Genomic DNA, 13,370 nt, shown 5'->3' on the forward strand with positions numbered 1-13,370 from the left:
CAACCATATACTTTTCTGCGTATAAACCCTCTCTTCTTTGATCTTTTTTGTGAGCGACCCAAGATGGAAAGGCAACTTTTTGTCAAAGTTCATTTTGTCAAAGATGTGGTCAAGAGCTGTGAAACCAAGTGTTCACATATTGACTTTTAAAAAAGTTTATTATTTTGCCCTGACCTCTCATTTCCTAACCTTTATCTCGAACGGCCCTTCGAAATAGGAAGGAAATGGTGTGCTCATTCTATTAGTGCTGAAAGTGAGGCAGAAACGGGGTTGTGCAAGGTGACAGACAGCTGGTGAGCTGGTTAGAAGAGTTAGCAGTAGAAGCTATGGCTTTAGGATTTGCTCAACTACTGGGTGCACCAGTAAGTCACGTGAGACCTCAGTCACAATCAGTTCCTACTAAATAAACAAATATTCTATTATTTTTAACACATTACTATTTTAACACTGAAGTATAGTTGATGTACTATGGACAATTTGATGTGTTTTGACATATATGGCCATACTTGTGAAACCATTAGACAATAGAGCAAACATATCCATCAGCCCCAAAGTTCTTTTGTGCCCTTTGTAATTACTTCCCAGCCTATCCCACCCCAGGTAACCAATGATGTACTTTCTACTACTATTTCTATTCCATTACTATTTCGAATACTATAGATTTGTTTGCATTTTCTGGGGTTTATATAAACGAAATTGTCGTTTATACAGATACTGCTGGTGGGAATGTAATCTATAAGCAGCAAAAGAATGAAAGTTCTTATCGTGTTATGAACATTTTCCTGCCATTTCTTTCCGCCTTTAGTTTAGATACCTAAGACACTAGTAACCACTAGACATTTGGGGTAAATCATTCTTCAGAAGCAGTACGTTCAATTGAAAAGAAATGCTTAAGGAGCCAGATCTAGGGAATGGCCTCTAGCAGTCATTATGTTGTATCCAAACACTGTTAATCCTGATGAACAAGATAAACCCATTTCCTTTCACATGTATCAAAAAGATACTGGGAAAGGAAGGAAAAAGATTTTATTGGAAGAGGTTTTATTAAAGTTTTTAAGGTTTCTGAATTGAAGTATATGTAAAGAAAATGAATAGATTATATGAAAACACTCAGGCCATATTAATGTTAAAACAAAACAGCACAAAGTTTGAAAATACTATAAAATTTAATATTTCAAATAAATAAATATACATTATACAACCTTCAATAGGATCCATTATCATTACATAAGAACACTGATATGTGTGTTTATCTTCTAGGTATGTAAAAATTATACTTGTTGACTTCTGTAAGGCAAGCCACCTATGACATTTAAGAAAGCATTAATAAATTCATTACCTAATCTTATACAAATATTTTATATTTGCTAAAGCCTACCACAATCCATAGGGCACAAATATTGGCCAACTATTTCTAACTCTTATGTTAGACAAAGTTTGTTTTTTAAACATTAAGATAGCTGATAGAATCAACTTTACAGAGCTTAGCTTTTCTCAGGTATCTGACTTGGAGGAGGAGAGAGAGAAGTCCAGTGAAGTTATGAGGAATCACATTACTTTTCTAGAATGAGAAAATAAAAACATCTCATTTGATGACAATACACTCACAGGTCAAATGGGCTCTAATACAAATGTATGTGAAGAGGTTTTGAAGAATAAATTGGATATCCCAGGGGAGGATCAGCTGCTTGTACTGTAAGGTTTCTTAAAAGTAGTGGATGAGCTTGTATACTATATCGTTCCTCATCATCGTTTGTGGCATAAAGCAATTCCCATGACAGATTGGCCCACTGACCTCTAACAGCTTCAGCATTTAACTTCCCAACTTGGATCAACAATTCTTGAAGGGTAAGTACTCTGCCAGTGTAAACTCCCTTTAAAGTATAAAAGGGGGGTGGGGGAGGAGAAGAAAAAGTTATATTCAGGCCTTTACATTTTATTTATAAACTTAGAGAAAAATTCCATTGTAGTTAGGCAAACTTACACAGAAAGTGGTGTATTAAAATATACACATGAGTTACTTGCCTTCAGAATCAACCATCACCTCTATTCAGTAGCTCTCTGAATAAGCTTGAAATGAGAGACATTCATTCAATAACCCAAACAGCAAAATCCCGCTCCTTCTCTTTCCTTTCCCTCTCTATTCCTTACCCCGTCTCGCCTCAACAATGCATAAATCATAAATAGTAGTCAGTGGACAATCACACAATAGGCTCTTTTTAAAAAGTTTCATTGAGATACAATTCACATTCCAATTTACTCATGTAACGTGTATAACTCAAGTCTTTTTTAGTTTATTCAAATATATACAACGATCTCCACAATTTTAGAACACTTTCATGACCTTAAAGGAAACTTGCGCTCTTTAGCTATTACGCTCCCATCCCTCCATTCTCCCAGTCATAAGCAACCACTAATGTAATTTCTATCTCTATAGTTTTGCCTTTTATGGAATCATCATGTGAATGGAATCGTATATGGTCTTTTGTGACTGGCTTCTTTATAACGTAGCATAATATTTTCAAGGCTCATTCACGTTGTAGCATATATCAGTACTTTATTCCTTTTTATGGTGGACTAATATTCCATTTTATGAATAAACCACAATTTACTTATTGATTCATCAGTGAATGGATAGTTTGGTTCTTTCCACCTTTTGTCAGTTACGAATAATGCTGCTATAAACATGCATGTACAAGTTTCTATGTGGATCTATGCTCTCATTTCTCTTGGGTATATACCTGGGCGTGGAATTACTGAGTCATATGGTAACTCTAATCATTTAATAAACTGCCAAAATGTTTTCCAAATGGTTGTACCATTTTACATTTCTGCCAGCACTGTATTAGAGTTCTAATTCTCCATATCCTCACCAATACTTATTATACGCCTTTTTTATTTCAGCCATTGTAGTATGTCGTAGGAAGTAATATCTCATTGTGGTTTTGGTTTGCATTTCTCTCATGACAAATGACATTGAACATCTTTTCATGGGCTTATTTATTGCCCCATTTGTATATCTCCTTTGAAGGAATATCTATAGAGATACTTTGCTCATTTTAAAATTTGCTCATATTTTATTATTATTGCATTGTAAGGGTTCTTTAAATATTCTAGTAACAAATCCCTTATCAGATATATGCAAACATTTTTTCCACTCTCTGAGTTGTCTTTTCACTTTCTTGGTTGTATCTTTTGAAGCACAAAAGTTTTTACTTTTGATGAAGTCCTATTTATCTATTTTTGTTCTGTTTTGTTTTCATGCTTTTGGTGTTATATCTCAGAATCCACTGCCATATTTGAGATCATAAAGATTTACTCCTATGATCTTTTCTATGATTTTTATGGTGTTAGCTCTTATATTTAGGTCTTTGATTTATTTTGAGTTCATTTTCGTATATAGTATGTAGTAATGGCCTGCAGTTGGTTGAATGGTATCCCTCAAAGAAGATATATCTCAGTCCTAACCCATGGTACCTGTAAATCTTGTTTGGAATGTGTCTTTGCTGATGTAATTAAAAATCTTGAGATGAGATCATCCTGAATTTAGGTGGCTCTAAATCCAGTGGTTGGTGTCCTTAGAAAGGGATGGGAGAACTGACATAGGGGGATATAGGAAAGGTGTCCATGTGAAGACAGAAACAGATTGGAGTTATGGTGTCACAAGCCAAGGAATACCAGAAGTCACCAGGAGCTGGAAGAGGCAAGATTCTCCCCTAAAGCCTCTAGACAGAGGGTGGCCCAGCTGGCATCTTGATTTCAGGCTTTTGGTCTTCAGAACTGACAGAGAATAAATTTCTGTTGTTTTAAGCCACCCAGTTTGCAGTAATTTGTTGCGGCAGCTCCAAAAACTAACACAGGGTACGACGACATTCTTTGGAATGTGGCTATCTAACCATCTCAACACCATTTGTTGAAAAGACTATTCTTTCCCCTTAGAATGGTCTTGACACCCTTGTTAAAATCAGTTGATCAGAGTCACATGGATTTATTTCTAGATTTTGATTGTTTCATTGATTTTTATGTCTATATGCTGTTGCCATACTGTCTTGATTACTGTTGGTTTGTACTAAGTTTTGAAATTCGTGTTAATCTGACAATTTTGTTTAAGATTGTTCTGTATATTCAGGGTCCTTTGAAATTCCATACGAATCTTAGAATCAGCTTGCCAATGTCACACAAAAGCCAGCTGAGATTCTGATAGGGATTGTACCGAATCTGTGAATCAGTTGGGGCGTATTGTCATATCATTTTGAGCCATGAACATGGGATGTTTTTTCATTTTATTAAATCTTAAATTATTTCTTTCAACAATGTTTTATAGTTTTCAGAGAATACGTTCCGTGCTTTTCTTGTTAAATTTCTTCCTAAGTATTATTAAGTAGAACTGTTTTCTTAACTTCATTTTTAGATTGTTCCTTCCTAGTGTATGGAAATACAATAGATTTTTGTATGTTTATCTTGTATCCTGTAACCATGCTGAACTTACTAGTTTTAAGTTTTTTAGAGGATTCCTTAGATTTTCTATATGCAAGATCATGCTATCTGTGAATAGAGATAATTTCACTTCTTCCTTTCCTATCTTTTTTTTCTTGCTTAATTACCTTGGCTAGAATCTCTAATATAATGTTTAATAAAAGTGGTGAATGAAATCCTTGTCTTACTACTGATCTTAAGGGAAGCATTCAGCTTTTCACATAAGTATGATGTTAACTGTGGGTTTTTCATAGATGCCTTTATCAAATTGCGGAAACTCCCTGCTATTCCTAGTGGAAGTATTTTTAGTACTAAAGGGTATTGGATTTTGTCAAATGTCTACCGAGATGATTACATGGTTTTGTTGTTTATTCAACTGATATGCTATATTACATTAATTGATTTTTCGGTGTTAAAGAAACCTTGCCCTCCTGGGATAAATACCACTTGATCATGGTGTATAATTCTTTTTATATGTTGTTGGATTCAGTTTGCTATTATTTTGTTACAGATTTCTGCATCCATATTGATAAAAGATATTAGTCTATAGTTTTCTCTCCTTGTAATGTTTTTATATGCTTTTGGTATCAGGGTAATACAGGCTTTACAGAATGCGTTGGTAAGTGCTCCTGTTTCTTCTATTTTTTTTTTAGAAGAGTTTGTGAAGAACTGGTATTATTCTTGAAAATACTTTAGAATTATGTAACAAAGCCATATAGTTCTCAGATTTTCTTTACAGTTAGTATTTTGATTACTAATTCAATCTCTTTAGTTGTTATAGTTCTGTTCAGATTATTTCTTCTTGAGTCAGTTTTGGTAGTTTCTATTTGTAGGAATTTGTCCATTTCATCTAAGTTATATAATTCACTGGCATACAAGTGTTCACAGTATTCCTTTATAATCATTTTTATTTCTATAAGGTCAGTAGTAGTGCCCCCTTTTTTTAATTTTCTATTTCATAATCACCTTTCTTATCTTTATTAATTTCTTTCTTCTGTTTCCTTTAAGTTTTGTTTACTCTTCTTTTTCCAGTGTTATAAGGTGGAAGGTTAAGCTATTGATTTGAAATCTTTCTTCTTTTTAAAGCTATGAATTTTCCTCTAAAGACTACTTTAATTGCATCTCGCAAGTTTTGGTATACTGTGTCTTGTCATTCATCTCAACAATACAGAATGATATAGAATATAATAGAAATTATATTCTAATTTCTTCTTTGACCACTGGCGACTTAGGCATGTATTGTTTAATTTCCACATATCTCTTAGTTTCCTAAATTTCTTTCTCTTACTGATTTTTAATTTCATTTCTAAAATGAAACATAATAGTTTTTGTATTCTGATTTTGTATTCTGCAACTTTGCTAAATTAGCTTATTATTTCTTAAGTTTTTTGGTAGAGTACTTAGGGCTTTTTATATATAATATCATGTTGTCGGCAAATAGTGACAGTTTTACTTCTTCGTTTCCAAATTGGATGACTTTATTTCTTTTTTCTTGCCTAACTGCTGAGGCAGGACTTCTAATACTATGTTGAATAAAAGTGGCAAGACTGGGCATCCTTGTCTGGTTCCAATCTTAGAGGAAAAGCTTTCGGCTTTTCACCATTGAGTATGATGCTGGCTGTGGCCTGTCGAATATGACCTTAATTTGAGGTACTTTCCTTCTATATCCCCTTTGTTGCCCACTTTGTTTTCTTCTTTAAGCATGGTTTCTTTCAGTCCTTTGAACATTTTTATGATGGCTATTTTGAAATCTTTGTTACATCTGACATCTAGTCACTCATAGGCAATTTTTCCCTCCTGGTGTATGGGTCTGACTTTCCTGTTTCTTTCTGTCTTATAATTTATGTTCAATACTGGACATTTTATATAACACCACGGCAGTTCTGAGCATTGACTTTTGCTCCCCACCCCCATCCCAGGGCTTGTTATTTATTTGCTTTAGTTTAGTAAGTGGCAGGATGACTTTAGTGAAGTTAATCCCTACTTCCCCCACAAGTGTGAAGCCTTTGATTTTGGTTCCTCAGGGAGTGCAGCCTTGTGAATGTCCACAGTTACCATGAGATGGCAGTGGTTTTAGCAGGGCTCTCTTCATCTATTAATTGCTCACAACCAGCTGCTAAGCTCCAATGATTGCCAGGTGGTTGCTTTATGTTTTCAACAATGACGTGGGAAGTAAATTGTTTCACAGACTGATCCAATTAAACATGGGCACATTTTTTGACCCCACAAGGGCTCTTCTCTACTGTTTCTTTCCCTGGTTCTGTTTACCTATTCAGCCTACAGTTTAGTTTATGTCTCTAACAAATTTACCAGTAGACCCTTAATTACTTTTTACCACAAGCTCCTTTGTTTTTGAGGGCATCTTAGGTGTCAATGTAGCCACACTGCTGCAAGTAAAATAATTTCCTTTGGGAGAAATTTAGAGTTCTCTCTTTTTTTAATGGTCTGTTTCTCCCACTGGGCAAAATCTCTTAGCCAGAGCTAAGGGGGTATCTGGGGGTGAGACAATGGCATGCTTCTGTCTGAGAGACTCCTCTGCTTTAGGAGGTAGAAGAGGAGCAGTAACCTCAGGTCTTCTTGGCTTGCCTCTCCCAGTGTGGAACCTCCACCTTCCAAGGAGGTAAGGGTGGTCAGGGCCCCATTATTCTCAATGGCACCAAGTCCAGAGTAAAGCCTCTATCCAAAGAGATGGGTTGGCCAGAAAGGAGTTCTCACCTCTTAACTACACATGCCCAGAACCTAGCCTCCCAACAGGTAGCGGGAGGTAAGATAAAAATGCTGAAGCCCTGACTCTCCCAGGAAAACAGTCTTCCAACTAGGAGCTGAAGTGAGAGGGAACCCTTCTTGTTTATATCAGTCTGAGGAGTTTCTGTCTTGCTGAGTTGGGAAGGAATGGGTCTTGGTTCAAATACTGCAGTCTCTCACTATTCTTATGGGGCTTTAGTTGAAAGTTTTGAATAAATGTTTCTTCATTTGCATTTGCCCTTAGGACCATTTCCAAATTTTTAAATGGTTGTTTTTTAAAAACAACTTTCATTATTTTTGATGGGGAGCACATCTATGGAGCTCCTCAAGATGCAATGCCAGATATGAAACCTACAATGAGTGTGTAACATTGAATCACATTGTGCACACCTGATGACAGTTTAAGTGTAATGAGAACAGCCACTAATTTCTTTTTTAAAAAAGTTATTCCCTATTTGGAGTCTCTGAATTTTCACAGGTCAGATTTGCTTCAGATAAAACACTGATGTCAGAAAAAATGAATCCTTTGCCACTTATATATTAATTTTTCATCTAGGAATCAAATCCAAAGTGGTAATTCATGACTCAAATTTGGCATAGGAATATAAGCCATTTAGTCAACTATGTAATAGCAAATTAAGTTTACTTGGTTATCTTAGAGGTTATTGCACAACGGCTACACATTTTTAATTAGCTCATATTAGGTTTGCAAAAGTAAATAATGAGTCATTCTAGGATTGTACTATGTTGGCCATAAAGTCATTATTACAAATGCCTTAATGATATGATTAACACATCCATACCCAGAATGTTGTGTCTCTTTCACTTAGTTCAAATACTTTAGTTCTTTAAGGTCAATATATGAAAATGTTTAAAAACACATTTTTAACCTTACCATATTAGGGTCATATCCCAGAGAAAACAAGTATGGTTTTTCTTGTAAAATTGCTTCCTTCCACTTTTCATCGGACACCAAACCAATATACCAGTCAGTTTCATATTCTTCAAGGCAGTTAGTCAGCTCTTTAAAGTCTTCTATTGGACCTAAACTTGCTTTATCAATCATTAGTTTCAGAGTATACCTTAAAAATGGAGAAACAAAGAATTTTAGAATTTTTAATAAAATTTATAAAATCAATTTTATAGGTAATTTTGTTCAATATTTTTAAGACATTGTTCTAAAATCATACATATTTCAGATAAAAAGTTCAGGGAGAAATGATGGAGTGAAGTGAAAGTGAAGAAACCCAATAAGCCATATGAAAAATAGGTTCTCCACATAAACAAATAAAAAGTAGAAATTAAAATGTACTCCTGATATCACTACATACTAAGCTTTTTTTTTTTTTTTCATTTTTAGGAAAGTGATTATTTTTTATAGTTAGAAATGAAGAAGTATCTCCTCCTAGGTTAAAAAAAAATCAGTATTTTTCTGCCAGTTACAGTTTATGTATAATCAAAATGAATTACCTGAAAGCTTTCAGTGCTAGTTGGAACAGTTCTGGCTTTTCTGTGAGCCAATCCAAGGCAAGAGACCAAGGCAAAACACCACTGTAAACTCTCAATATATGACCAGGACTGGGAACCATATTGTCTACTCCAAATAAACTAAAATAACAAGTCATTACTGCATGAACATAAAAGTCTTTTAAAACTCTGTCCTTTGCAATTTCTTCCAATACATTTGAGGCATTTTCTTCTGTATGAAAACATTCCAACTGCCTTAAAACAAACTGGTACCACTCTTCCGGAAATAATGAGCTCATCTCCCTCATTTTGGAATTAGGCAAACAGTTAGATGTCCACTCTTCAGGTAAGCTTAACAAGTGAGAATGAGAACAACTGAATTCCACGAGAGGGATATATGTCACATCTTTTTGTTTTCCTTTATCAACAACAGGGTAACCCAATATAACTGACTTGTAAAGACTGTTATCAGGAACTGTGCCTATAGAATGATCACCAAGCCCCTGTGATTCTACTGATCCTGGAATAGGCAAATTTATACCTGATACAACTTTTAATTGATCTTTTTCTTCTTTTCCTTTTTGGATAGTTGGCTCATCACCAAAAACATTATCATCAGACCAGTCATCCAAAATTTCTGAATTTAAACTATCTGTGTCTTCTGGGGATTGGCTTTGTGGTGAAGCATTCAAAGCAGGCAGAATTATTAGAGATGCTTTCCCTTTATTTTCAGTTCTGTGAACGTCCTGAACGTTGGGTCTTCTGGAACAGTATTGAACAAGTATCCACACAAGTACTTTAATAAGGTCACCTTTAAATTCTTTTAAATTATCATGAGAATCGATTATGCCAGATAGAACATTCCTGGCATCAGAATAGAGTTTTACTGGTAAAACAGTACAGGGTGTCAAGACATTTCCAAAGTGTTCATTAATAGAACATATTCTCGAATATTCTTGTTCAAAGGCACTCTGAAAAACTTCATCAACTCTTTGAGCTTCAGCAGTATGACAGGATGTCTCTTGCAATTCTAACCCCTAAAGAAGAAATAAAAAGGACTTGAGTTTATGATCACTTATTACACAGAGAAAAGCAACTATTTTTGTATATGCCATGGATTGGATTCTCATAATGAAAACATGGAAAATGCAAAAAAAAAAATTCTTAACTCAAGAGCTACACCTTTACTCAAACTTATTGGCACTTTAACACATTTGATGCTGCATACAGAAATGAAAAATTATGTTACCATTTTAAAAGAAATTATAGAAATGCCACTAGAAATTGGCAGAGCAATTAAATTGACTATGACCATAATTTTGAAAGACTGTATGTATGGTCAAGGTTTAATCATACTTACAAAAAAGTTTTTTTTTTTAAAGATTTTATTTATTTATTTGACAGAGAGAGATAGAGTGAGAGAGCACAAGCAGGGGGAGTGGCAGAGGGAGAGGGAGAAGCAGGCTCCCTGCTGAGCAGGGAAACTGATGCAGGGACCAATCCCAGGACCCTGAGATCATGACCCAAGCTGAAGGAAGATGCTTAACGAACTGAGCCACCCAGGTACTCCAAAAACCTTTTTTAAATATAAAATTTTTTTGGAGGGCAAAAGGCAAAATTGGAAGTATACAGCATATACAGTTTTGTATCCTACTTTATATGGCAGCATTATTCTACTGTATGATATGCCATAATTTATTCAATCATTTTCCTGTCCTAGTTTTTTAATTTTAATAACATCATCATCATCATCCAGATTTATGTATTTGATTACTGTCTTCTCCAACTATAATGTCAACTCCATAAAGCAGCTTTCTTTTGGTTACTACTCTACCTGCAGTGCCTAAACCAGCACTTGACACAGTACTAGTATGCAACAAATATATGTCAATAGAATGAATATTATGTGTTTTTATTTTTTACTTATTTATTTTTTAAAGATTTATCCATTTATTTGGGGGGGAGGGGTCAGAGAGGGAGAGAGTCCCAAGTAGACTCTGTGTCCAGTGTGGAGCCCAATGTGGGGCTCAATCCCACGACCCCAAGATCATGACCTGAGCCAAAACCAAGAGTCTGATGCCCAACCAACTGCATCACCTAGGCACCCCTGAATGTGTTTTTCTGTGAATTTTAAACACATTATTTCTCTATACGGAATACTTGAAGAGGATGCACCAGGTCACTACTATTATTATTGCTATCATTGTCTACGTATACATTTTTACAAAATTATCAGTGCCTTAACAAAAGTCAATGCTGTCAGGTTGTATTAGGATCCAGAGAAAGAACATGGAAAGTGAACATCAGAAGCCATTTTTAAATATGGCTTTACCAGGTGTTTGCACACAATCTTGAGTAGATCACTTATCCTGAGATTCCTCTTCTCTTTCAAAGAAAACTAATCCTTACACATAGGGTTGTGAAGATTTAAATAATAAAAGTGCTTTGTTGGGGTGCCTGGGTGGCTCAGTCAGTTAAGTGCTGGACTCTTGATTTTGGCTCAGGCCAGGATCTCAGGGTTGTGAGATCAAGCCCCAGGTCCAGCTCTGCATTGAGCGTGGAGCCTGCTTAACATTCTCTCTCTATCTCTCCCTTTGCTCCTCCCCCCCAATAATCTCTCTCTAAAAATAAATAATTTTTTTAAAAAGTGCTTTGTAAACTTTAAAGCATATAACATATAAATTTTGGTAAGATAATAAGTATTGCTAAGCCACCTTGTGTCCAAAAAAATGAAAAGAAAAAAAGACTGCCATCGAAAAGTATATCTATGTATATAATAGAGCATAAAAGATCAATAAAGGATTCACATTATTAGGCATTATAAAACATACCATTTTAAAAACAGAGCCTAAATGAAGCAATGAAAATGCCCTCAATATTTTTTAAACATTTTTTTTTTATAATGCTCTCAATATTTTACATGAGATTTTGCCGTCTCTTACTTATACAGGTTAGACTAGGTTCTCAAACTTTGGGTGAGTCAGAATCACTGGAGGGCAGTTAAGACACAGGTTGCTTGGCCCTCCTCTAGTTTCTGATTCAGTAGGTCTGAGGTGGTGCCCAAGACTGTCCATTTCTAATAAGCTCCAGATGTTAATATTACTAATCTGGGGAACCGAATTTTGAGAACCACTGGGCTAAAGAAAAAGCTTTTTAGTCACCAGCAATTTTATTCCATCTGTGCTAATACAAAACATTCATTCATTCACCACTATTCATTCACCACTATTCATGAAGGGCCTATTATGTGCCAGACACTGTTTCAGGGGCTTAGGATATATCCCTTCAAAAAGAGATCCCTGCCGTTGTGACAATTACATTAGAGAGTAAAGGGACACAGACAATCAACAATGAAAATAAGTAAATTATATAGTTTGTTAGAAGGTATACGTGCTAGAAAAAGAAAGTAAAGCAAGCCAAGGAGGACTGGGAGTGCCAAGATGCATGTGGGAATACAATTTTAAATAGGATAGCCTGAGAAGGGACATTTGAGCAAAGACTTGAAGGTGGTAAGGGAGTTAGCCTGTAGTTATGTGAAGGAAGAGCGTTCCAGGTAGAGAAATAGCCAGTAGGCTGGAGTAGAGTGAGAAATTCAAGTAGTGGATGAGGCTAAGAGGAAACAGAGAGCCTGACCACTTAGCACCTCGGCTTTTATTTTATTTTTTTTTAAGATTTTATTTATTTATTTGACAGAGAGACAGCCAGCAAGAGAGGGAACACAAGCACGGGGAGTGGGAGAGGAAGAAGCAGGCTCCCAGCGGAGGAGCCCGATGTGGGACTCGATACCAGAACGCCGGGATCACGCCCTGAGCCGAAGGCAGCCGCTTAACGACTGCGCTACCAAGGCGCCCCCTCGGCTTTTATTCTGAATAAAAAAAGAGATCCACCGTAGGGTTTTGAGTAGAGAAGTGACATGAAATGAGTTAGACACTGAAGATTACTCTAGCTGAAACAGACTATCGGGAGGCACAGGCAGAGAGAAGCAGGGAGACAATCAGGAGGCTACTGCAATTACCCGGGAACGACAGAAAGCTTACTTAACAGTAGGGTGGTGTGAAGTGGTGGGATATAGGATATGGCTTAAAGACAAAGCCAACAGGATTTCTTGTTGGATTGCATGTGGGGTATGGTGGTAAACAGGAGTGAAACATCACTGGACTAAAGCCCAAATGTTTTGGGGCTGAGCAACCAGAAGGATGGCGTTGTTACCAAGGACTGCTAGGCTCTGGGGCAGTCTGATGTTAAGAGGTCAAGGAAAAGAAGGACACCTTGGTGGCTCAGTGGGTTAAATGTGTGCCTTGGGCTCAGGTCATGATCTCAGGGTCCCGGGATCAAGCCCTGATTCCAGCTCCCTGCTCAGCTGGGAGTCTGCCTCTCCCTCTCCCTCTGCCCTCCCCACACGTGCTCTCTCTAATAAATAAAATCTTAAAGAAAAAAAGAGGTCAAGGAAAAGAGAAGGAACCATCAAAGGAGACTGACAAAGACTGACCCATGAAGCAAGCAGAAAGAAGACACTGTGTCAAATGCTGCAGACAGGTCAAATAAGAGCATGTCTGAGAACTGATCATTGGATTTGTCAATGTGATAGCCATTAGAGACCCTGACAAGAGCAGTTTTGGTACAGTAATAGGTAACAGGGTCAAAAACCTAGAGTAAGTTGAAGAGAGAATGGGAAAAATGAA

At 36.3% G+C, this 13,370-nt stretch overlaps 1 protein-coding gene across 4 annotated transcripts in view; it reads right to left on the reverse strand.

Moving 5' to 3' along the window:
* Positions 1–1,153: 1,153 nt before the first annotated feature.
* Positions 1,154–13,370, reverse strand: part of PCNX4 (pecanex 4) — a 39,377-nt gene continuing 27,160 nt past the window's right edge. For all 4 annotated transcript variants that reach the window (XM_040641820.1, XM_008701406.2, XM_040641819.1 and 1 more), the window contains 3 exons: positions 8,692–9,725; positions 8,117–8,303; positions 1,154–1,874 (listed from right to left, as the gene is read on the reverse strand). In XM_040641820.1, the coding sequence (XP_040497754.1) occupies positions 1,623–1,874; positions 8,117–8,303; positions 8,692–9,725 (1,473 nt within the window). In that variant the 3' untranslated portion in view covers positions 1,154–1,622. The remainder of the gene's footprint in view (positions 1,875–8,116; positions 8,304–8,691; positions 9,726–13,370) is intronic.

Source organism: Ursus maritimus, unplaced genomic scaffold (genome assembly GCF_017311325.1).
Source record: "Ursus maritimus isolate PB19 unplaced genomic scaffold, ASM1731132v1 scaffold_25, whole genome shotgun sequence".
NCBI classification, from domain to species: Eukaryota; Metazoa; Chordata; class Mammalia; order Carnivora; family Ursidae; genus Ursus; species Ursus maritimus.